At 42.8% G+C, this 26,458-nt stretch overlaps 1 protein-coding gene across 1 annotated transcript in view; it reads left to right on the plus strand.

Moving 5' to 3' along the window:
* The window catches only part of EXT1 (exostosin glycosyltransferase 1), a 286,107-nt gene that overhangs the window by 233,916 nt on the left and 25,733 nt on the right, over positions 1–26,458 (plus strand). Inside the window, exons 2-4 of the mRNA XM_041768881.1 lie at positions 14,959–15,052; positions 16,507–16,614; positions 21,965–22,084. Of these exons, the coding sequence (XP_041624815.1) occupies positions 14,959–15,052; positions 16,507–16,614; positions 21,965–22,084 (322 nt within the window). The remainder of the gene's footprint in view (positions 1–14,958; positions 15,053–16,506; positions 16,615–21,964; positions 22,085–26,458) is intronic.

The following is a 26,458-nucleotide window of genomic DNA, read 5'->3' on the forward strand; positions in this document are numbered from 1 at the left end:
GAATAAAAGTAGGAGAAAAAAAATTTTAAACGTGGCTCCAACTAAAAACCCCCATACGGTTATTTAAGGCAGCTTCAGCACTTGCACAGAAACTGGGCTCTGTTGAAGAAATAGCCACTCCTCTTACGGAATGATTTTTTTTCTTTTTTCCTTTTAAAAAATTCCTTCTTTTAGTTTTAGATTTTGGATGAGATTGGGACTCCACATCTATTTTCAAGCCATCTCTTTCTTCCGCTGCTTGCTCAGAACTCACCTTTTTATCTTGCTTCTGCCCCTGGTGGTGGTATCTTGGGCAAGTTACTTGACCTCTCCTGGCTTTGCTTTTTTCATCTGGGATGTTGGGAGTGGACGATCTTTGTGGTGCCTTCCAGCTGTTAACTTTTTTTTTTTTTTTTTTGATTTCATGATTTTTCTCTCTCTCTTGTTATTACAGAAAGCACAAGTGTTGTGCCGTAAGCATGAGATAGGAAAGTATTCATTGATCAAGTTGAAAAACCTCCACGTTCCACATTCCAGGACTCTGAGTTTGGGCTCAGAGAGTTACAGTTGTTTTCAGGCAGTTGTTTGTGCTAAGAGTGGTTTGGATTTCATTCCTGTTTTCCTGTGGACCTTATTGGACGTGTGGCCATTTGCTCTTGATAGAGAATACTCTGTCTTGACATACACCAATGCCCTTACCCTTGGCCTGTTTTGGGAGCCCACAGGCAGGACCTCAAGGCTGCCCAAGTCACTGCTAATGAACCAAACTGCCTAAAATGCTCCAGTGGTTGCCTTTTGGCACTTGGCAGGAAAATCCTTTTCATGTTAGTTTCAAGGTTGTCAGATATCATTATCTCCAAGTATTAAAAATTTCAAAGAAAGGAGGCAGTGTGTTTGATTTATAGAATAATTATCTAGCTTTAGCTCTCCACTTGGCTTTGGCAGTGGTTTTGCAAGCACTCGAAAATTAAATCCATTTTTTATGGCGCTACAAGGTATTATCTCACAGCAAATGATAATTAAACACCTGTGAAATCAATTAGCCCTTTAAGCAGGAAAAAAAAGTTTTCCAATTATGTTTTCACACCTCCAAAACTTTTATAATTCCAAAACCAACACTCGTGGAGAGGGATGTGGTCGATGGGTGTTGTGGGGTTAACTTTACATAAAGATGGTTCCTAAATGTTGCTTTGCCTTAACCCCGAGGAAGGCGGTTGGTGGCACCAGCCCCAACCAGAGAGGACGCAGTCGCCTTTGGAGCTGACTCTCAGCAGCTGTCTATCTGACACACAGCCGAGCTGTCAGCTCCTCTACAAAGGAAGTTACTCACTTTGTGTTTTGATGCCAAGTTTTACTTGACGGTTTATTTAAAAGCCAAGATACCTTGGTGGAAACCAAGCAACACGAGGTTCCATGTGACTTAACTGCTCTCTCTTTAAAGACCCTGTAGCCAAGAGTTCTGAGCCATCTTCATTACAGATTCATACCCTGAAAGCAGACCGATTGGCTAATAGCTGAGAATGAACACAGTGGAGCCCTGGGGATCGTGGCTGGCTGTCCAGACCCTTCCAGGATTGTGTGTGTTTCATCATTGGCTTTGGTAACAAATTAGCTATTCCAGATGCTTCTTTTGGAAAATGGTCTGCACTTCTGAAGCATTGGATGGGTTTAGGGTAGAGGCCATAATAATTTGGAACTCAAAAAAGAGGACGAGAAACAAAACAATGCCAAGCCTTTGACATCCTCTACATCATGGCCTCCTCATAAACAAAGACCATTCCAAGAAAGTGCTTGCCTTGTGTTCCCTGGTACTCCCAGGCACTTTTTGTTTACATAAGGTTCTCAGGGGCACTTTTCTTTTAAAAATTAATTTTTATTGGTGTTCAATTTACCAACATACAGAAAAACACCCAGTGCTCATCCTGTCAAGTGCCCCCCTCAGTGCCCGTCACCCATTCCCCCCCACCCCCCGCCCTCCTCCTCTTCCACCACCCCTAGTTCGTTTCCCAGAGTTAGGAGTCTTTATGTTCTGTCTCCCTTCCTGATATTTCCCACACATTTCTTCTCCCTTCCTTTATATTCCCTTTCACTATTATTTATATTCCCCAAATGAATGAGAACATACACTGCTCGTCCTTCTCCGATTGACTTATTTCACTCAGCATAATACCCTCCAGTTCCATCCACGTTGAAGCAAATGGTGGGTATTTGTCGTTTCTAATTGCTGAGTAATATTCCATTGTATACATAAACCACATCTTCTTTATCCATTCATCTTTCGATGGACACCGAGGCTCCTTCCACAGTTTGGCTATTGTGGCCATTGCTGATAGAAACATCGGGGTGCAGGTGTCCCAGCGTTTCATTGCATCTGAATCTTTGGGGTAAATCCCCAACAGTGCAATTGCTGGGTCGTAGGGCAGGTCTATTTTTAACTCTTTGAGGAACCTCCACACAGTTTTCCAGAGTGGCTGCACCAGTTCACATTCCCACCAACAGTGGAAGAGGGTTCCCTTTTCTCCGCATCCTCTCCAACATTTGTTGTTTCCTGTCTCAGGGGCACTTTAGTTTTACCTGAAGTTCTCATGTACTCTGTCCTGTTAGATCCTCGGTAGACCTTGTTAGGTAAGTTAGACTAGTATGAGTGGTCCATGGTATAAACAAGAATGGATTTAGAACAAAAGCTTGCTTAAAATCAAACAGCTAAAGACAAAGTCAAGACCAGAAGCTATAGTTTCTCATGTTTGTTCATGCAGGTTTCATCCTATCACTCTGCATAAACCTCTCTTAAAGGTAGCCTTTAAAAAAAAACTTTTTTTTTCTCCAAAGACATTTTTAATGAGATTTTGCTTTCATAGCAGATGGCATTTAGAGCAGTTGATGAATCTTAACATTAACCAGAGAAATGAGGCTGGTATTGCACATACACACACACACACAAAAGACAGAATTTCTCTGTGTTCTTCTGTGCTCTTTTGGAACGTTGTCCTAAGAGTTATCCTTGCATACGTGGCCAGCAACTTGGACACTTTGTGACCTCATAGGTATTCCCTGAGCAATGAGAGGAGATCTGGTATTCATTCAACAACACTTACTTCTTAAGACTACCATGGCCCAGGCACATGGGCTCGCTTTGGCAGCACATATACCATGGTCCAGGCACAGGTCTAGGTGCTGAGGTCATAGTGGTGAATAAGAGCAGGTAAGCTCCTTTTCTCATGGTATATATATGATATTGAGGGAGAACGAGAGTGAGCTGGGAACACAGGCCGACGGGTGAATTCAGACGTGCTAAATCCTAGGACAGAGAGGATACAGGGACAATGGGACAGTGCTTGCTGAGAACACAGGCTGGTCTGGGAAGGCCTCTCCAAGGAGGGCCTGTTTCTCTGAATGCTGATTTGCATCTTGGGGCAGATGGGGAGAGAATACTCAAGGCAGAGGGCAGAGCAAGTTCAAGCCCAGGAGATGGACTTGATGGTGAGGGGCAATCTGACCTGTGGACACAGGCCAGTTCTCATGGAATCCTGTTGGCCAGGGCAAGGGGTGTGAATATTATTCTAAGCGCTGCAAGGAGCCGCTGGCGGGTGGGGGGAGGGGGGTTCAGCCTTGGAGTTAACATTTTCGGGGTATCTTTGGTTGCTCTGTGGAAAATGGATTGAACCTATAAGATTGATCTTATTCAGACCTGAAACTAATATGAACCAGAATATGCTTCTTGTTACTCTGTTCTTGGGAAGACCCAAAGGAGTAGAATTAAGGAGATTTAGGAAAGAGGGGCATGGGGAGACTGGGGTTCCAGTGTAATTACAAAAACCGTTGGGTGTTTGCATCTTTAGTTACCCTGTGCTCAGTGTGCTACCGTGCTACCTGGCACACAGGAGCTGCTTGGAATCCATTCGTCCAGTGAGCAAATACCAGAGCACGATGGCATCTTACGAGCCACCTGGTCTACCCCTCCCCTATTAGGGACTTAACTTTTCTCTGTCCCACAGGCCCTTCTGAAAATGAGGCCACCTAGGAGGTGGCTAGGTCCTTAGCTGCTTCTCCAGGGGAACTGGGCTGAGCAGAGCCAGCTGGAGGAGAAGGAAGGGGCGACACTGAGCCTCAGACTCTCTCCCCCAGGGCATTATTGTTCTTCTGAAGGAAATGGCAGAGTCTGGATTTATGGGCCTTTCTCATCTCCAGTGACCAAACCCTCACAAGAGGCTGAATCTGCTAAATAAACAATATCTGCTAAATAAACAGTACGTGCCATCAGGTCGCTAACCATAACACAGATTTGTATGTCACACAGACACATTTGCACCTGTACATTGATATATTCATGTACCCGGAGGGGAAAAAATAAACTTTTCGTAGTCAGCTAGCCTCACACAGCTGCCATATTATGTTGGTGTCCTCATAATTTCTGGAGAATGCAGATCTTCACCTCCGCAGACTTCTGAGGCCTTATTTGCTGATTCAGCACCAAGGGCCCAGAAGTGACCTGGCCCTGACTGTCCAAGTCAGGAGGTAGGCCTCAGGAATAGCAAAAATAGGAGCGGGGTTAGGAAGGTGAGGTTAGCCGAGCCAGCTGTCATTTCATTAACTGTAATTGGATTCTCAAGGTATTTTATAATCATTTAAGTGCAAGGACCAGACGAAAGGCTTATGCGCTGACAAAGAATGCAGGGCATGTCCTCTTCACCACTGGGCAGCCACTCTGCAGTACCTGCCCTGGTGATGAGAGCAGCCCAGCAGGAATTCCAGACATCCTCCTAATCCCAGGGCTGGCCAAGTCTGGCCAGGCGGGAAGGAATGTCTTGGCTCAAGAAGGGAAGTGGTCAGAACCCTGGGTTGGGCCCAGTTTTCTTTGGGGGCTGGGGAGTCACCGCCTTTGGACCAAGCAGTGTTTATCCTTATGAAGCCAGGAGGAGGTTGTACCATTTGGTTTTTTTTCTTTTTTCTTGGTTTTTTGGTTTTTTTCTTCTTCAGCTCAGACGTGAAGGCAGGCCAGAAGAGGGTTCACTTCGAGTAGTACTGCCCGTATGTTTGACTCGATGTGCAAATAATGCTATTTATCAGGGCCGGTAAAACAAATTTCCCACTCTCACCAGTGTGCAGAAAGAAAATGAAATTTTTAACACGTTGCCAGCCCTTTAGAAATAAAGACAGAGGGCCCCTGGGTTGCTCAGTGGTTGAGCATCTGCCTTTGGCTCAGGTCATGATCCCAGGGTCTTGGGGTCAAGTCCTGCATCGGGTTCCCCGCAGGAAGCCTGGTTCTCCCTCTGCCTATATCTCTGCCTCTCTCTGTGTGTCTCTCATGAATAAATAAATAAAATCTTAAAAAGAGAGAGAGAAAAGAAGGGATAGAAAATGTACAAAAGGGGCAGCCCGGGTGGCTCAGCAGTTTAGCACTACCTTCAGCCCAGGGCGTGATCCTGTAGACAGGGGATCGAGTCCCATGTCAGGCTCCCTGCATGGGGCCTGCTACTCCCTCTGCCTGTGTCTCTGCCTCTCTCTCGCTCTCTCTGTGTCTCTTATGAATGAATGAATTAATTAATTTAAAAAATCTTAAAAAAATAAAAAATCTCTTTAAAAAAAACAAACAAAAAAGAAAATGTACAAAAGGAAGACAAAAATAAAACCCCTGCACACCTAACGGATGCTGAGCATCTGAGCATTTGCCATCCATTTACTATTTTTCGAGTGGCTGCTATAAGCCAGGCCCTGGTTGGGGGGGGGCAGGGGGGGGCTAGTTCAACAGAAAGTAGGACCAGGGCCCTGTCTCCTGGAGCCCAGGGAAAGAAAACAAGAAAATGGGTGACTTAATACAGTGTGAGCAATAGACAGGTCAGCCCGGAGGCGCTGTGTGAGCAGCAAGGGGGTCTCTGGCCAAGACTCGGGGCTCTGTGAGGCTTCCTCCAGGAGTGCAGGAAGGGCAGGGGAAGGAAGGGGGGTTGTGCTGAGACGTGCCCCTGCCACTGCCTGCTGCCCAGCCTCGGCCTGTCCCTGAGGGGGGGCTGCCCTTCAGGGAAGACGCTCCAGGCTGGTGCTGTCGGCCCCGCTCCCCTTGGCCAGGCTCCTGGGTGCAGAGCCTGGTGAGAGCTAATGGTAAGATAATGACCTCGGGCTTCCCACTTGCCCTCGGGCCTGTCACAGACATTTAGCTCCTGCAGCCCAGACCTTGGTGTACCTCCAGCAGACCCGTTTATCCACACGAGGTCATTGTTGCCGCTGGCTTTTTTCCCCTCCCTCCCTCTTCTGTCCCCCTGTACACAGGTGACGCTTTATGTAGCATTTCCAGAAATGCTTTCTTTCTAACCAGAGAATTGTTGAGACCCATGGGTCCTGAGTTGCATTTTTCTTGGGGCGATCTGAAATTTGGTGTTGCTGAGCATAGAAGCTGGTGCTCCCATCACCTCCATCAGACAGCATCTGAGATCACCGGGCACAGTGTGGTAGAGGTCTTTCATTTTCACCTCCACTGCTGTCACCGTGTCGCTCCTTCCTTCTCAGCAGCTCTGGGAGGCAAGAGAGTATATTGTGGATTCTGTTCAATGTGATCTCTTGTATAAGCCTCGTAAAACCTTTGTTGCTCTACTTCACCTGTAAAATGGGGCGTTTCACATATTGTTGTAGGGATAAAGTGCAATAATGAGGACAGGGTGTTGCCCTGCCTGCAGGAAACGTGTGATCAGTGTGTGTGTGTGTGTGTGTGTGTGTGTGTGTGTGTAGGGGGTGGGGGGGGTAGAGGTATCATTATTAAAATTGTTACCTTTAGAGGCACCTGGGTGGCTCAGTCGATTAAGCCGGGTGCTCTTGATTTCAACTCAAGTCACAATCCGAGGGTCATGGTATCGAGCCCCATTTCGGCCTCTGTGTGCAGTGCTTAGTGCAGAGTCTGCTTGGGATTCTCTCTCCCTCTCCTTTTTCCCCTCTCCCGCCTCTCTCTCTCTCTCTCTCTCTCTCTCTTTCTCTCTCTCAAATAAATAAGTAAATCTTTAAAAAAATAATTGTTACCTCTAATGGCTGTCATATTTTATCACTTGCTTTTACATATTAGCCATTGAGCTGCTATTTAACTGAGGGGAAACCAAGTGGCTGCTATAACTGAGAAGGCCACCAAGTGGCCTTCTGCCCGTGTTGAGGGAAGAGGTGCACCTGGCGCATGCTGTTTTCATTAGTTTATGTCGGTGGTGATGGCCATGCAGTCGAAGTTTAAAGTTCTGAGTTGTCGTAGATGTTTTGGGTAGAGACGGGGTGGGGGAATTTTGACACAAAATGGGGTTATGATCCAGTGTATTCAGAGTGTTTGCTTCCAAGTGTCTCCTGACTCTCTTCTTCCATGTGGGAAGCTGGTAAAACCATATCCACCTCCCGGTGTGGCTGTGAGGTTTAAGTGAGATCATGTGTGTGCAAGAGTCCATGCTTCCACGAGGTCTCATGCCCCTAGCTAGAGCCCTGCAAAATGTTCCCTCCCTCCCTTCCCTACGTTGAAATCGATTACAAATGGACAATAAAAAGGTCATGATATTCTGTGGATAGCCAAGAAATGTGAAAGGATGAATGTAGATACCATCCCTCATTGTAGCCAACCATTGCTCTCTGCAGGGCATAGCCCAGGACCCACAGTTGCATTCTGAGGAGCATTATAAAAAAATAAAGTCCTAAGCTGTGGCATGACCGGGTGCCCCAGAGGTTCTAGCAGCAGGCAGTGCTCAAGCAAGACTTGCCAGCATGAGAAATCACACCATCTCCAAATAGCGAGTGCCTTCCGACCGCCGGCCACTAAGCATCCCTGAGGCTGTAGGTGATGTGGTCCACTAGGTTCAGCACCACGCCTGAGTGTAGCTCATGGCACTTACCCAATGCTGGAGCTCATTCATGTGCACAAAAGCTACGTGAGTAGCTGGTGAGGAAACTGAGGCTTCGTGGGTCCCCCGAGTTCTCAAAGACCACAGGGGCCTGTACTTCTCTGTATGTATGCTCACAGGGCATCAAAGAGCCATACTGTGGTGGCCGGCTGGACCCATTTTCTAAATAAAAGATATGTTTCTCAGTTCACATTTATGCCTTGGGTTATTACATGTTAGGCACCTTGGATTTTCTCAAAAACAATTGAAATTTTATGTGTTCAATCTGTAAAGGCCAAGAAAGCATCTACAGCAACATGATTAATAAAAAACAGCACCATCTTGGACTGAACTGCTGGTGTGACGTGATGCAGAGTTTTGATTAGAGGAGACCGGGTCCTCTTGGTGGTAGCCATCTGTTACTAGTGCTCAAAACTAGGTGAAGTGCTTAGGACTTTGCTCCATAAGAAATGTATTTTCAGGGCTGCCTGGCTGGCTCAGTCAGTGGAGCGCGCAACTCTTGAACTTGGGGGTTGTGAGTTTGGGTGCCACATTGGGTGTAGGGATTACTTAAAAATAAAATCTTAAAAAGAAAGAAAGAAAGAAATGTATTTTTAGTCTCTGCATTTATGTGAGCTGACCAAGGAGGCAGCGTGACGTGGTGGGTGGCAGATTCTCTTACAACCAGAAAAGTCTGGAGTTGGTGCCCTAATGGCTCTGTTGCTGTGACCTGCATCGTTAGCAAGGTTATCAGACTGAGCTAAGCACTCACCTGTGAAGTTGTGTTCTATCAAATCCTAAGAATCCCATTGGGAACGTGTCATTCTTCTGCTAGGCCCTTCGGTGACTCGCAACCACTGCAGAGGATCATGTCTGAGCTCCAGGAGACACCACACACAGCTGTTCCATTGGGACCCCACCTTTACCAGCAGTTTCATTCCCCCCTCTCCTCCCAACCCCTCCCCAACTGTGGTCAGTTCTCTCATCCTGATATCTGTTCTTGCCATGCGGTTTTTACCCCCCAAAATGCCCACTGCCTCCTTTCAGCCTCGCCATGCTGATCCTCCCTCTTCAATTAATAATTAGCTCATTTTCCCTTCATCCTGGAGGCACTCTTGCTCCTCAAGTCTCCCCACCAAAGCCAGGTTGTCACTCTTGTTTTTCTCTGCGTCGTTATGCACCTTGCGCCTCCATCCTATTGCTAAATAACAATCATTGATCATCATATTCCCTCACCGAATAACAATAACGCATCCGCCTTTTCACTGGACCACCAGTTCCTTGAGTAGTGCTTGACGGCAGGCATTCAACTAATTAATGTTTGTTGATCGAATAAAAGAAAGCACAGAGGAGGTGCTGAGGAAGTTATTTTATTTCCCTTCTCCCCGTGTACTTTGTGGAACTACAGCATCATAAATTGTTTTTGTTTTCCTTCTTTTTCTCTTAAGGGATGTGATTCAAACCTGGGTGTAAGCAAAGAAGATTAAGTACTTACGAGGAGGCAGACTGGAGGGAACAGATAGCGTAGATGTTTGCTTACTTCACAAATAAATACTTGAGACAAACTGTAGCAACATGGGGAGACTAGAATTGTCTGGCTACAGGGATGAGAGGCTGGATCACTTGCTTCTTGCCTACCGTCTTTGATTAGCAAAAAGCAGGCTCTCGTGGCAACTGTGCATGCTACGGAGGAATTGTGGGAAGCGCAGGAGGACAAGTTGGCACCCTGCACCAGCAGCATCCTTGTCTCTGTAGCTTTTGATAATAAGGCAGAATCCTTTCAATTAGAAGCTGCTGTTCTATTGTGATTCCCAGCTTCTGTCTGCATTCTGTTTTAAAGGGTCTGTCCTGCATTTCTCTCCGACTCGGTCTTGGCGGATCTGTTCTTTCTTTACTTTCTTTATTTCATTGTTACTTTCAAAAAAAATAGTTCTATTCCTCTCATCCTGAGGTCATTTACCACAATAACTTGCAGGTGCACCTCACGTGGCAGTTTATAGGGTCTGGACGTGATCTCCTTTGGCCTTCACAACTTTGAAGAACAGAGAACTCCGTTTGCACAGGACCTCATACAAAGCGGTAGATCCAGAACCCAAATTCCTCAAGCAAGGTCTTCTAACTGTTCAAGTGGGCTCTGTTTTCCATTATATTCTGAGCCATAAATGATAATAGCTACCATTTATGGGCTGTTTATGATATGCCCGTGTTTGAGTTAAATGGTATCATCTGAGCCTCATGGTAGAAGTATCTCCACTTTGCCAACAAGGAAGCTAAGATTTAGACAAATAACTTCCCCAAGATCACTCAGCTTGTAAATAGCAAAGGTGAAATTTGAACCCAGGTTTGGCTATGTCTAAATCTGCTTATTCACTAAGCTTTGTATTCCTGACCTTTTAACTCACTTTTTTTTTTTTTTTTTTTGAGCTCTTAGTGTAAAATTTAGGATGCATCCTAATTACCTGGAAGACTTGTTAAAACAGAATTCTGGGCCCTTCCCCTGGAGTTTCTACCTCAGTGGGTCTTGGCAAGGCCAAGAATTCCCAGTTCTACGAAGTTCCCAGGTGGTGCAGGTGATGCTCCCGGCTGGGAGAACACGTTTGAAGAACCCCTGCACTTGCCACACTGCACCCCCCCTCAGGTGCACTAAATTGCTGCCAGCAAAAAATGTGTTTCATATGGAGGGGAAGGACTTCAATTATGCATTATTACATGGCCCATTTTAAATGGGGTGTATCCCATCCATTATTCAGTACAACTTTAAGGAGAAAATTATTATGGCCATAGAGTGGTTCCTGGTTTCTAGGTTAAATTCAGGTCGTGTCGTTTTATTGCATTTTCCTTTGCAGTCATTTATGAAAACTGTTCTAACTTCTGTGTCACCACGTACAAATGGGGAGCTTAATACCCATCTGAAAAGGGTAACAAAACCATTTATTAATTAAAGCTGAACGTTCTCTGAAATGAGGTACATGCCTTATCTGCTTACCTTCTTGCTTAGGATATCGTGTTACTTTTTTTTTTTTAAGATTTTATTTATTTATTCATGAGAGGCACAGAGAGAGAGAAAGGCAGAGACACAGGCAGAGGGAGAAGCAGGCTCTATGCTGGGAACCCAATGTGGGACTCGATCCTGGGTCTCCAAGATTACACACTGGGCAGAAGGCAGCACTAAACCGCTGAGCCACCCAGGCTGCCCTACTTTTTGTTTTAAAGAAGTTTATCATTTTGATGTGATATACATTTTCTAAACTTAATTGGGGAGAGAGAGTTAGTCCCTTTAAGAAGGCCATCTCTCCCTCACTCCACCCATCCTCTCCTTATCTTTCTTCCCCCGTCTCTAACCCCTGGTAACCACTAATCTGTTACCTATCCCTACAATTGTTATTTCATGAATGCTATATAAATAATAATGCTGTATATATCCTTTTGAGATCAACTTTTTCACTTAACATGATTTCCTTGAGGATGTTGTGTGTATCAAGAGTTCATTTCGTTTTATTGCTGAGAACTATTCTAGGCTATAGATGTGCCACAGTTTGTTGAATCATTCACCCATTGAAGGACATTTGGATAGTTTCCCATTTGGGGCTATTAAGGATAAAACTGCTGTGAACGTTCATGGACAAGTTTCTGTGTGAAAATAAGTTTTCATTTTCTCTGGGATAAATGCCCAAGAGTGCAATTGTTGGGTCATATGCTAATCCCATTTTTAGTTTTAAACAAAACTGCCAAACTTTTCTCCAGTGTGACCGTACCATTTTACCTCTCTACCAGCAATATGTGAGGGTTCCAGTTTCTCTGCAGCCTTGTCACCACCTGTTCTCCTGATGGTAGCCATCCTCGTGGGTGATTTGCATTTCCTTAATGGCTCATGATGTTGAGTATCTTTTTACGTGCTTGGCACTTCGTATATTTCCTTTGGAACAACATTTAGTCAATCCGTGGTATGTTTTCAAATTGGATTATTTGTCTCTTGATTGTTGAATGTTAGAATTCCTTACATATTTTGGATACAAGTCTCTTATTCGAAGATTTGCAATTTTTTTTTTCTAAGGGTTGTCTTTTCACTTTCTTGACGGGAACTGGGAGGAGAGGGAGCCCAGTCTTCTTGACTGAACTTGCCTGAGATGGAGCTTCTAGAAGGCGGAGCTGGGAGGGGTTGGTAATGGAGCAGGTCATGGCTCAAATGCCACAGACACTCACTGTTCTTGCCAAGATCTGGTAGGTTTTCTTGAACAAATGTTTTTCCATTTGTCATTATATCCTTAGGACAGTTTCCAGAAACTTTAAGTGAATGTTTTTATAATTTTTACCAGCTAAATTGTTGTTATGCTAGGGAGAGCGTCTCCAGAGTTCCTAGTGCCTCACTGTGCGAGGCTAGCCTTCTCGAACATACTTTATGATGCAGTTACCCTCAGCAGATTATAGCCTCAGTTCTCATCTGCATTTCTGGATTATCAGAGGATTCTCTGGTAGGTCTAGCAACTAAGGTGGGATCTTCTCCACACAACATCTGCAGGACTAGAACAGGGCCTGGAACATTGTGTTTCTTGAGAAAATGACTGAAAAAAAAAATGAATGAGTTTAAGCATTTAGAAGGAAGTAGAGGTGAGGTGTGTGAACATGGCAAAATGGAGAGGAGGGTCCATTGAAGGGCTGAGCAGAAGGGTGCCAAACACACGTGTGGCCCACCTATGAAGACTGTCCTCCTTGCAGGGCATCATTATCCTTCATTTGGAACACACTCACAATTCGCAGGTTCCATCACTAAGAGCCCAGGGGAGGAGCTGGTTCGTGGGCTGAGTGAGCATGGTTAGAATTCTGAAAATTACTGTTGTAAGTTTTGTGTGTACATGTTATGTTCTCTATGTGTCTTTGTGTGTTTGTAGGAACAACACACACGTTAGACATGCTTTGTAGACACGTGAGCGGATAGCTACTTCTACATATATACACACTTATTTATACAAGGGTTATGGAAACATAGGAGCAGTGGGATATTCTGAAAGGACATTCTTCTTTCTTAACTAAAAGCAGCATAAAGTCATAAGGGGATGTTCAGACAATCTCTCATCACTTTGCGGATGAGGAAACTGAGTCCTGGAGAGCTCATGTTTTCTTCGTGATGTCACAGCTACCTAGCGGCAAGAATGTTCGTCCCAAGTCTCCCATCACCTGTTGCGTGAATGAACACAAGCTTCAGTCACGCGAGCTTTATCCTCTCCGTCAGCAAATACTGCTCCTGTACCACCACGTAAAAATCAACACCCTAGAATAACTGTCATTTGAATTTTTGCTCTAAGTTTTCTGCCTTCCCTCTACCTCCACTCCTTCCCTAAAGTAAATTCTGCAACTGGCAACTTTGAAACTCGTTACAATCCAGAGCATTAATAGGGTTTTACATTTTTAGCAGCTTAATGATGAGGAGTAGGACCTTCTGTGCTCGTCCCTCAGGGGTTTCTATTCTGGGCATTTATTAAACTTTGCTGTAGTCTGAAGTGTGTTTGACCTTTTTATATTAAAACAATTTGAGTTAAAACTTTATAGGTATATTTGTGTGTGTGTGTGTGTGTGTGTGTGCACATATTTCCCTCTTTGTTCATTAGGTAGCGATCCCAACATTTTTAACAGTTGAATTTGAAGATACTTATCAATTATTTCTCTCTGTTTGGTGAGCAAAGAAGCAGCCATTACCATCATAATTTAATATTTCTGACTTAGTCAAATATGAGCCCTCTTAAAAATCTTTTCTCCTTTCAAGTCTATTTTGCAGTTTAATTAATCCAGCAAAGGTTTTTATTTTACTCTCAGTGGAGATAATCTTAATCCATTCACGGTGACCTTTTCTTGTGCAAATTAGTTGTACAAGCTTGTTTAAGCAAATGGTCCTTTGCATGATGTCTCTTCTTAATGACGGGTTTATAATTGAAAATTGGCTTACTCCCATATGCCTAGTTTGTATGAGAATATAAAAATAGATGTGGACTTTAAAAATATAAATGTATATATCAGTACCCCAAAACGAGGAGGGAAGAATCCGATGCCTTGAGGCTATGATTAAATTAGACTATTAGAGTCAGAAAATGCTGGTGACATATGCTACTGTCAAAGTCACACCTGTCTGCCGAGCACTGGAAGCTCTTAAAAAATGAGAGTGATTTCAAAAAAAAAAAAAAATGAGAGTGATTTCATCTTAGCTCTGAGAATCGGGGCTCGCACAGGACAGGAGCCATTCCTGGCTTCCCAAGTTTGCTTCAACTCCTAATGAACCTGAAACTGCGTGTTTAGGAATGTGTTTGTGGACATCACTTTTAAAGTGATAGCCCTCAACAAAATGAAATGTCGTTGCTTTTCCTGCACTTCACCAGCAGGAAGAGACAGCTGATCCTCATGTTATATTTTGCCTTTTTTTTCAAGTGCAAAAACCCTGTAATACCATCAAGTGGCATTTGAGTCAAGCAACAAGCCTCTCGTGCACCCCAGTTTTCTGCACCCCCTATGTTTTTTTCTATTATACTTACTTCTCCATTTCTTAGGCCAGCTCCTCCTGTCTCATTTGTCTTTCCCTTAAAGTCATGTCAGCCATTCTTAGAAGTATTTGTCTGGCGTAGCTGAATATTCTCGGTTAAATGTAAGAACTCCAGCTCGAAGGAGAAAGTAAATGTTTTGTGCTTGTAATGGAGGTTTCCTGAGTAGGTTTTAATAGCATGGGGTGGGGAACAAGGACAGTCTTAGTTTTGCTGAATGACACGGCATTAAACAAGAACTTCTCAGTGTGATTTTTCTTTTTTAAACTTATGGGAACTAGACATTTCATCAAGGCACAAAAATCTGATTTTTGGAAGCAAAACCTGGGCAAGCCAAATTGTTACTGGGACCAGCAGACTTGTCTTTTATGTACTGCCTGCAAAAGACCCTAATTACTTTGTCCCCCATGAAAGTTCACATTTGTTCTCCTTCGTGCAACCTACCCCCCCACTACCAACCTCCCCCAAGGGAAAGTGAGAACTGCCTGCCCAGCCCAGCATATTTCCTGATTTGCTCTGGGTAATTTCATGCAGGTGTGCTCCCACAGATGTTCATTTACTCCCCCCACTCCTAATGGGTCTTCGTTTGCTGATTGCTCCTCCTCTCCTTCTAGGTATGATTATCGGGAAATGCTGCACAATGCCACTTTCTGTCTGGTTCCTCGTGGTCGCAGGCTTGGGTCCTTCAGGTTTCTGGAGGCTCTGCAGGTAAGAGACTGAAACCTCCGCGGACTAGGGCTGAGGGCTGAAGTCAGACGTGGCGAGTTTAACCTGGGATCTAAACAGAATGCATAGTTGGCCTTGAACACCTGAAATCTGTTATCCCAAGAAAGTCTGCAACACTTTCTATAAGGGGGGAAGGGGTAGATGGGAAGAGGTTTACTCCCTGTCTTTGGGCATGAGAAGATTAAACAGTTTCACCACCAGGGAGGATGGGTTCTTCGGGGATATGTTTGCAAACTGGGGGGGAGGGGGGGAGGTGGTGGTGGTGTAGATCTGACTGGCCAGCAGTGGCCTGGCTGGGCTCCTTGCAGAGACGCTGCCCCGCTCCTGGAAGCCAGTCTCAAGAGCATGAGCTTAGGAACATGGCTTATCGGTGGTGCTCCCCAGATCGTCTTTTCTGCCCACCCCACTCAGTTGGTGCCTCTAAATTCTGACAGTGATGCCCAGGGAGCAGTGTCCTCACTTTGGCCCACCTGTTCCGGGGCTGTGCAGCCCTGGGGCTGCCTCACCTGCTGAGACACTTGTGCACGTCGTCTGCACTTGGGAGTTGCAGTCAGCCTTCCGTGATCTTGAGAGAGCACACTCCCGGCTGAGACTGTGCTCCTCCACTCCTGCCCTCTGGCTTCTCTGTTCTCTCCCCTTCTGTGTTCTGCCCTCCAACAGAAGTGCTTCCTCCTCCTGAAGGTCCTTCCCAGTGTGCTCTGTGAAGCACACGGTCACTAATGTTCTTGTCGCCTCTTTGGGATGCCCCATGAAGCCAACTGTTCTCCGCTTTGGATGATGAGTTATTTGGAACCAGAACTGGGTCCTTAGCCCAGCATTTCTTGGCTGACAGATCACTGTGCAGGCAGTACATTGGGGCGACTGGTTTGGCCCCCTCCACAGTGAGTGGAGCAAGGTTCTGGAGGAGGTGTTTGCTTTGCAAGGGAAAGGTGAGCACCCTGTGGTAGTGCAGTCCACAGAAGGCTTCATCAGGAATGCCAGGCCCCATTCTGCTCTTTGTTGCTCCTAACAGTGGGGTAAACCACTTCACAAGCAGACCTGTGGCAGTTGCATTGACAAAACGGTTTATATTCAAGGTTGGTTTTATGCTAGGATGTTGTTGGTGGACGATTTTGTTACATCAATAAAACTTCTCGAACGAGGCCAGTCGTCTCTGTGGAAGTAAGGTCAGCCAAACCATGTACTAGAATAGAAATGGGGTTTTAGCATTCGAGGGCAAGACTTGCAAGCATTAAAATCTCGGCTGGATATGCACAGCCTTCACATGACTTGGTGGCTCATCCAGGCCGCCTCCCCTTCGGGCCTAAGCGGTTCAGGATCCGTGCAGTGACCCAAGTAAGAAACGCCAGTAACTGAACTTGTAAGTGATGTCGCCTCCAGTTGGAAGGCTCCCCCTGCCACTTCCCCACATTCACGAAGCCCCCTTCTTCACCCAGGCCGCCTGTGTCCCTGTGATGCTCAGCAACGGGTGGGAGTTGCCATTCTCTGAAGTGATTAATTGGAACCAAGCTGCCGTCATAGGCGATGAGAGATTGTTATTACAGGTAAGGAAGGGGCTCTGGCCTTCAGCACATCAGCGGATTATTGCGGCCCCTCGTCCACAATTTCAAAGAAGATGAATCCAAAAGGTCAGCTCTATAAAAGAAATCTTATCAGGAGAAAATTGCCTGTGTCATGGCGAATATGAAGTCATTTAATATGACATTGTTCACTTTCCCACACAAAATCCACCCGGGCCTGGGGAATATATTTGGAAAAGTAGTGGCAGGTAAAGGACATGAACTTTGATGGTCAGAAGAAGCATGTATCCCTCCTCTTCCAGATCCAGAATTTTTAGAAATTATACCAGAGAGTGTTTGTACCATCCTGCCACTTCGTATTCCTTTCCTCTATTTCTGTAATTGCCTTCAGATTAATTTTCAGAAAGAGGGAGGTCTCTAGGGTTGATTCTTATAATTAGTGTTATCATTGCTCAAATGATCCAGTCTGGGAGCCTGAGCAGTGTTCTCCTTAACGTGTATATTTAAAAGAGCAGCCTCTAATAAAAATGATTTTTTAAATGTATCTTTTGCCATTTGGATCTCTTTATTTTATTTTATTGTGGCAAGAACACTTAGCATGAGATTTACGTTCTTATTTTTAAATGTAGGATACATTATTTTGACCGTGGGTTCACTGTATTAGACCTCTCGGGAGCTTATTTCATTTGTTTAACTGAAACTTTATGCACACTGGTTTAGTAACTCCTCATTTCTTTCCCACCCCCAACCCTGGCAACTCTCATTCTACTCTTTAATTCTGTGAATTTGACTATTTTAGATACCTCATGTGGAGGTGGAATCATGCAGTATTTGGCTTTCTGTGACTGGTTTATGTCACTTAGCCTAATGTCCTCAAGGTTCATCCATGTTGTCCTAATTGTAGAAGTCAGACTTAATATGATTAAAATGACCGTATTACCCAAATTGATCTACAGATTCAATGCAATCTCTATCAAAATCCTAATGGAATTTTTTACAGAAATAGAAAAATAATTCTAAAATTCATATAGAACCACAAAAGACCCCAAATAACCAAGTCAGTCTTGAGAAAGACCAAAGCTGGAGGCATTAAGTTTCCTGAATTCAGAATATATGACAAAGCTACAGTCATCAAAATGATATTGTACTGGCACAGAGACAGACAGACCAATAGAACAAAATAGAAAGCCCAAAAATAAATCTACCCACATATGGTCAACTAATTTTCAACAAGGATGCCTAAGAAAAGTTTGAACTCAAGAGCTGCCTGCAGAGAGGAATATGATACTCCCAGAGAACTCCAAGGGCAGCAAGGGTTCCATTTTTCTTTTCTTTTTTCTTTCTTTTTTTCCTTTTTTTTCTTTTCTTTTCTTTTCTTTTCTTTTCTTTTCTTTTCTTTTCTTTTCTCTTTTCCTTTCTCTTTTCTTTTCTTCTTCTTCTTCTTCCTTTTTTTCTCTTTTTCTTTTTTAGAGAGAGTATGCATAAGAAGGTGGGGTGGGGCAGGGAGCAGAGGGAGAAGGAGAGGCAGAGAGATACTCTTAAGCAGGCTCTACATCCAGCTCAGAGCCCAATGCAGGGCTTAAGATTATGACCCTAAGATCATGACCTGAGCCACCTAGGCATATCAACTAAGGATTTCTAAAGCCCTTTTGTGCAGTAATGTTTTAGGTTCCACGTAAATTGCCCTACTCCTTTCTCTGAAATTATAGAGTATTTTAATGTTTTTCTTTGATGGCATTATATACTTTATCTTGAATTACCACAAATGTTGTAGAATGATTTTTATTTTTAATGTCCTGGCTTTTTTTTTTTTTTAATACCAAGAAAATTGAGCTTTTAACTCTGTTGTTGATTCTGCTTCTACTGCCAGATAGTCCGCTAGCTGGCTGATGAAGTAACCCAGTTCTCTTCCTAAAGTAACAGGTGAGGGCTGTGACTTAGGCAAGCCAAGCTGAACACAGCCCCTAGAACATTCCTACTCTCTGGTACTCAGGTACGTGACCTCCACCTGGGACCTTCAAAACAAAAGAGGAATAAATGACCTAGCAAAATCCTCCCAGGGCCGAATGGTGTATATCAAAGACATTCACTCATGAAAGGCCAGACAAAAGTGATATGAGTAGTTTGTTTCCCTGTTGCTTTTTTCCTTCCTTTTATAATTTTTTTTAAATGCATGATCATCCAAAGAAACTTGGGAAATAAAAGGAATAAAAACCATCAGCCATAATTTCTCCAAGGCTCCTATGAATCTGACATGAAAAACTTAGGAGTTTGTCTTGGAGAGGAGAGCATTCTGGGATCTTAATTGTGGTTGTCCAGTTTGTACCATTTCACCAAAGCTGGTATGGATTTCACCTAATGAAGCAGTTTGTTTGGCTTGACTCTGAAGATACTGTTTTCCATTCTGCCCCCACTCCAACTTGCTGGTGGTTTCCCCTTTCCTGAGCACTCCATCTCTGCACAGCTGCCTCCATATTGAACAGCGACTGTACTGTCGTTGACGATCCTTGTAGAGAGCTGGCGCTGAGCCCAAATGTCTGCTCTGGGAGATGTTGTTGTTATGTTACAATTTTTCGTTTCCTGTTTTAGAACAGCTCGGATGTTTTTATTTGCATATATTCTTGTCATTATGTCACCAAGAGAGCTGCGTGTTGCTTTCCTAGATCTATTTTGGTAGATTCCATTAGTTTTGTTACCATACATGACCTTTTGTTAAGACTTCATTGAGTTCTGCAACGCTGAACAATCCAGCCAAATTGGAATTAATTTATCACTCTTGCGTACCTGTCTCTCAGGACAAGCAGATTAATAACCAATAGTCAAATGCCATGAAAACCTGGAACTCTGTCTTTTCAGTCAGTTGGAATTCTCTTCCAGAGCACTTTGCAAAGAGCTATCACGTATATTGTACATATAGACAGACAGCGTATAGCTCACTTGATGTCCTAACATCAGTTTGTGGCTTATATAATAGAGGGGGAATGTATTGGTAGGTTAATATGTGATATTGCTTTAGGGCGCCTGAGTGACTCAGTCGTTTGGGCATCCGACCCTTGGTTTCACCTCAGGCCATGATCTCAGGGTCCTGGAATTGAGTCCTGGTTCAGCAAGAAGTCTGCTCGAGATTCTCTTCTCCTTCTGCCCCTTCCCCTATGCTCTTTCTGTGTCCCTCTTTGTCTCTCTTTCTCTAAAATAAATAAATAAAATCCTTTTAAAAATATATGTGACATTCCCTTTATTCGTTCATAACCATAGCCTACTTCGTTTTCTGGAGATTATGTAATCACATTTTTCTAATGGACTGGTTTCTCGTGATCATGGCAAAATAGTGAAGTCAACTGATACGACTCTTAGGATATGCCATTGACATTTAAAAGAGGACATGATTATGAAAACTGAGCTGAGTAACTTTTTTCTAGTCTCTTTTGGCAATCTAGGTAATTTTCTCAGTAAATAAAAATAAATTGCCCTTGACTTATCAAGGATCCATGATGTGGATAGTTGCTCTGCCTTCTCCAAGGATAATTTACTTACATTTGACCTTGAGTTCTAATTCTGGACTAACAAAGCCTGCTGGTGCTTTCCCTTTACCTGTTGCTTTCATCCTTCTTCAGTGTGAGGCATCCAGATACACACTTTGGGGCACAGATTTAGTGTCTGCTGTAGGATGTTGCAAAAGCAAGTGAGTTTGTCCTTTTGTTCTTACTGTGGAGCAATTTCATTGCTCCTCTGAAAAATAGTCTTGAGTCCAAAAATGTGTTGCCACCTCCTTCCCTTCCAGGGGAAATTCAGATCTAGCCTTAGTCACAATGCCATGAGTAACTTTTCTTATTAAAGCAGCTAACAGAGCATTCCTACCTCAGCCCAGGCCCCCATGTCTGTCTACTTAGTTACGCATTAGCAAAGCAAGCATGCAGAAAGAGGTGAGCACAAGAGGGCAGTTTGCTAATCACAAGGAATCTCCTCTAAGAGTATAGACTCCATAAATGAAATAGACCTTGAACTATACATGAAGATAGGGAGCAAGCCCAGCAAATTCACCAGAAACCCAAAGTACGTGTCAGAGCTCCAGATCCAAACAAGTTCACGTACAAACATTAAGAAGTTGGTCGAACTTTGAGTATCATCACCCTTATGTCAATAATAATAATAGTGGTAGTAATAATTTGCTATGTTAAGCTTCCCATGTTCTCACTATTGTGTTAAGTAAGCACTTATTTGATCACCTTTACAACCTTTTGATGTTAGTACTGTATCCCAAAGGTTATATAAATGAAGAGGTACTCAAAGAGAGATAAGTAACTTGTCCAAGAAAGCACAGCTAGTAAATGGTAGAACTGAGAATCCCACCTTGGTCCAATTTCTGTGTCCCTGTGCTTAACCATTAAGCTGTATTGATGGTAAAAATAATCATATCCCTATGGTAACTTCAGTTGGCCATGTTCAATTCAACTCTTGTTTCTTTCTTTCTTTCTTTTTTTTTTTTAAGATTTTATTTATTTGAGAGCAAGAGAGAGCACAAAGCTTGGGGGGAGAGTCAGAGAAGCAGACTCCTGGCTGAGCAGGGAGTCCCAATGTGAGGCTCAATCCCAGGGCCCTGGGATCATGACCTGTGTTGAAGGCAGACGCCTAACCGACTGAGCCACCCAGGTGCCCCTCAACTCTTATTTCTTGAAAAACTACTATATAAAAGCCATTCTTACAACCTTAAAACATGTAGAAGGATGGACGGACAGAGGTCTCTCCTTTAAAATCATGTAGCCTGTTAGAGATGTAGCCTTAGTCACATTCAGCGATGGTTGAATGTGTATGATGTTTGACAGATTGTGCTAGATTAGCATTAGTGCTGGAGCCAAAAAGAGAGGTCAGGGGGCAGAATAGCTCTCAGGGTAAGGTCACAAATGTGTGCATATGGAAATGACTATCCAGCTACAGATTAAATGGAGAGGCTCAGAGACATTTCCTCTAGAAGCCCCTTTGTAGATCACTTGGAGTCCCTGGCATTGCATGTCTTGGAAGTGTTTGGGGCATGTCTTTCAGCCTTTCACCAAAACTGACAGCTCCCTTCTGTGTAGAATGTGCTTGTCCATGTGTAAGCTTGAGGATTTGTGGGACCCTAAGCAACTGATAAGCTGGTACCAAATCTTAGAGGGGACTTTAACTTCCATCCATTAAAGATCATTAAGGCTGATCCCCAGTAAGTACTGCTTGTACCTGACACCTCTTAAGGGCATTTCAGATTTTTAGCCCATCCCGTACACTAAAACCTGAATGCTAAGAAATTTATAAAGCCTAACCCAGGTGGGTTATTTCGATCAAATGGCATCTCATTGTTTTACAGTTATAGTTATTATGTGTTCACCTTGTGTTACAGATTCCTTCTACAATCAGGTCTATTCATCAGGATAAAATCCTAGCACTTAGACAGCAGACACAATTCTTGTGGGAGGCTTATTTTTCTTCAGTTGAGAAGATTGTATTAACTACACTAGAGGTAAGTGAGACCACTTGGCTCTTAGTCTTGAATAATGGTCCTTTATACACTTCTATTGGCCTTCTCTTCTGTTATTCGTGTGGTATAATTGGCCAAATGGGACAACACCAAATTTTTTATACCCGGATTTATCAGTTAACCCTATTTTACCTGCTCTGCTGTGCCCAAGCAGATCCCTCCATTCCTAACAAAACCCCACAGAGGAAAACTGACATGAGGAGGAATTACAGTCCTTGATACACAGATCATCTCTGTCTTCCTTCATTTCAGCGATATGTGGTTAATGACTGTCCTCCTGTCCTTCACACTCAGTGGCATCCTCTGAAGATGTGTTTCTGGAACCCATTTAGAAATCAGGCAATGACTGAGTAGGGGAAAATCTTCTACCATTCTAGAAATATGGACAATTTACTGGGTACCAGTGGCTTTGGGGTACAACAAAATCAGTTCTCAAGACGTGCAGCCCAACCAGTATCAGTGTTGCAAGGATGTGTTAAGAAGAAAATCAGGATCAGGATTACTCTATCTGGTGTGGAAAGTGTTAAGCATTATGAAAGCAGAAAATCTTCTAGGCATATGGGTGCCCCTTGTATGTTGCCTTTTTTTTTTTTTTTTTAAGGCAGGAGGGAAAAAGGAGAGGGAAGCACGGAGATGATTAAAACCTTTGCAAGTAGAACAGATAGTGATAGCCTGAGGCCACACCACAGTAGCACAAAGAGCTAAGATGAGAGTTGGAAAACTGCACACTCATGAATTACGGACTCGCAAGGAGAGCAGAGGTCCTCTGATGAGGCACGGCATTGAGGTGGTTCTGTGTTCTCATAACGCAGCCAGGGGCATTTGCAGCCTCTCTTTGGAGTATTTGCTTTGGAAAAGTATTTACTGCTCCAAAAACTAATGTAATTTGCAGCAAACATTGAGGAGTCTGAGTAATACCAAGAAAACTGAAAATCACCCTGTTTTGTCCACAACGCTGTTCTCTTGCCATCCTGGGTATCAGAGCCTGTGCTGGTTGTGCCCTGGACACAGTGGGGGCATTTCCCTACCCCACAGTGAGCTGGGGCTGCTTCTCTGGTCACAGTATCTTCTCAGGAGTGTACATTTTTTTCTTCAGCCTGAAACTAGGTGTAAGGGGTTTGTAAGGAGCCAGGCTCACCCCATAAAGGGGACAAGGTCAGAATGGCTTCCTTCTTGCAAGCAAGCTTCTTATTCCTTAAAATTCATTGCATTTTTCTCATCTGTTCATAGGAGTAGATTTGAATATGTAATAGATATTACTCTTCTATCCTGTCTTCCATCCAAGACCCTTCCTAGGCCCTTCTTAAAGAAAACTGAATGTCATTTTTTTTCCCTTTGTAGAATGAGTGCTTTCTATGAAAAAAAGTACATGTTCATTTTAGAAAATAATGGAAAATACTTAAAGTATAAAAATACAATCATCTACCCATACAAAATCACTATTGACATATATATATGTATATGTGTGTGTGTGTATATATATATATATACACACACACACACAAACACATATATATTTATTTTTTTCTAGGCAAATTTATACATATGTAATTTTCAATTTAAAGAGGAGTCTTTCAGGGGCATCTAGCTGGCTGGATCAGTAGAGCATGCAACTCTTAAGCTCAGGGTTGTTTTAAGCCCCCCCATTGGGCATGGAGCCTACTTACTTAAATAAGTAAATAAATGTCTTTCTAAACTTAGTTTATAATATGTTTTTCTCCTTTTAATAATGTATTGTTAACATTTTCTCATGTTCTTAGATTTGTCTACAATTATTTTAATGACTATATAATATTCCAGTCATGATATCACTTAATTTCTCTCATTATCCTTACTTTGAAGACATTACCGTTGTTTTTCTTTTTTCATTAGTATATATATTATCGAAACAAATAGCTTCAGCACCAAATTGTTATGCAGGTTCAAGATTACTTCCTTAGGATTAATACCTTGAATTCAAAGTCCTCATTCAAAGAATACGATAAATGCTAAGATTTCTAATACATTGTCAATTTTCCTGCCATAGAATGGAACTAATTTATATTCCCTCCAGCATATATGAGAGGATTTGTTTTGATTATTTTTGGTATTTTTCACTTTCACCAATATTAGACATTATATCTTTCAGAATGATGTCATTATCTTCTTAATTTATATTTCTTCAGTTATTAGTAAGAATGAATTTTTATTATTTCTTAGCAACTCACAAAGAAAGAAATAGAAATGGTAAATTGAACACCAATAAAAAATAAATTTATTTAAAAAAAAAAAGAAAACAGGCAAAAAAAGAAAAAGAAAAAGAAATGGCCACGATGTTGTCCCACTTTTCCTCATAATTTTTTTTTATTAAACATTTTATTTATTATTTGAGAGCAAGCAAAAGTGAGAGAACACAAGCAAGGGGAGGGGCAGAGGAGAGGGAGAAGCAGGTTCCCCACCGAGCAGGGAGCCTGATGCCAGGCCCAATCCCCGGACCCTGGGATCATGACTGGAGCCAAAGGCAAGTTCTTAACCAACTGAGCCACCCAGGCACCCCTCTCATAAATTTTTAAGAGCTTATTATATAAAAATATTAACACTTTGACCCTTTTGTTACAAATATTTCCCCCAACTTGCAGTATCCCTTTTTTGTTTATAATGAGGTGATCTTTTCCTCTATGGCTTTTCCATTTGCTACTGTTCAGAAAGGACCTTTTGATCCATAATTTAATTTACACACACACACTCCTTTATATTTTTCTAGTACTTTCACAGTTAACTTTTTGCATTAGCTGTTTAATCCAATTTACTTTTATATATATATGATCTGTGTTGAAAGCCTGTTTTTTTCCTTTTTTAAACAGATTGTTGTGTAGTTTGTCCCAACATACTAAGTTTTCTTGCCTCAGTGTTGTCACACTCCACATTTATGCACCTTTGGGTCTGTTTCTGGCCTTTTGATTCTGCCATAATAGCTGTCTATTCTAAAACACAAAGGCCACTATTTTCATTTTTCCTGCCTTTTGCCCTCCTTTGGTGGACCTCCATTTATTTAACTAACATACTATTGTTGACTATTAATGTTGTTTCTAATTGTGTATTTTGTATAGATCTAGGTGCAAATATCTTTATCCAGGCAATGGGACTCTGCATGTATCTTGGGCTGCATCTCTGTATCTTTAGGATGGAGTCCTTACAGTGGGATCACTACTAAGCCAGAGTCTAGGTTCATGATATGCGTTGCCAAATTACTCTGCAAGAAGGTTACATCAGTCTGGACTCTCATAAACCGTCTGGGAGGAGACCTCCTCTAGTGGTAGTCTTGTTAGCCTTAAGGATCATAATTAAAACACATACATACACAACCATGCAAATTTGTCAGGTGAATGATGGTATCTCGTTAATTACATTTCTTTTGAGTTTGGTTTGTTGCATAGAACTGGTCTCTTGCCTATTCAATTAGCAGTGCTCAGTTATCCTGTAAGAACAGTTGGATGTGTTATATTCATCAGAATAGAATCTCAAGTCAAGCTGTTGTCATCTCTGTGCTGGAAAGGCCTTCTTCCCCTTGGATTTAAGCCATGTAGTTCTTTAGCGACACAGTTGTTTTGAAAACACTATGAACCATATACTTCATTCAAATTTATAGCAACTATCAAATCTCCTTATATAGTTCCAAGATCAGATTGTAACGGTTTGACCCCTCAACCAAATTGCATGAAAGATACCATCCAGTTTCCCTTTTTAATTCAGAACTCAGATTACCCCAGAATTCAGTGTAAATGGAAAAGCAGAGAACATAGCAGAAAATGCCATCCGCCTACACAAATAAAGCCAACGTGTTTATGAGAACAATTTAAGTATCACATATCAAAAATACCTACTTGGCTTAAAACCTAAAAGTCATTCTTTGCTGGAGCTTCTGAGTTATGAGGATAATTCAGCATTACCCTTAGATAATATAGATTTGAGGATCCTTTGCTCTCAGGATGTTCTATATCCAGACTCTAAAACTCTGGGTCTTTCTTGCTTGCTATATACTCTAGGTCATGAGAAGGGGATGACTCGGTCTTTGGAGACTTTGAGCCTTAGTGTTGTAGGTGATGCTTGAAAGCAGGACACCTTTTCTCTGATGCCAGACTCAAGTTGTTATTGTTAGTACATTCCATTGTACTGCTCTCTGTACTTGGGATTTGGCTAGCATTTCCAGTCCGACAGAAGTTTCCTAATTCAGCATCTTGGAATTAAGGAGCTAGTGAATCAGAGCTAAGCTCTTTGGAGCTCACTTTTTGTGTGTGTATGCAAATTGAGAAGTAATGATGGGGACAATGATAAAATACTGCAGACAGTGTTCCTTCATAGATTCCATTATTTGTC

The sequence above is a fragment of the Vulpes lagopus genome, chromosome 9 (assembly GCF_018345385.1).
Source record: "Vulpes lagopus strain Blue_001 chromosome 9, ASM1834538v1, whole genome shotgun sequence".
Taxonomy (NCBI): Eukaryota; Metazoa; Chordata; class Mammalia; order Carnivora; family Canidae; genus Vulpes; species Vulpes lagopus.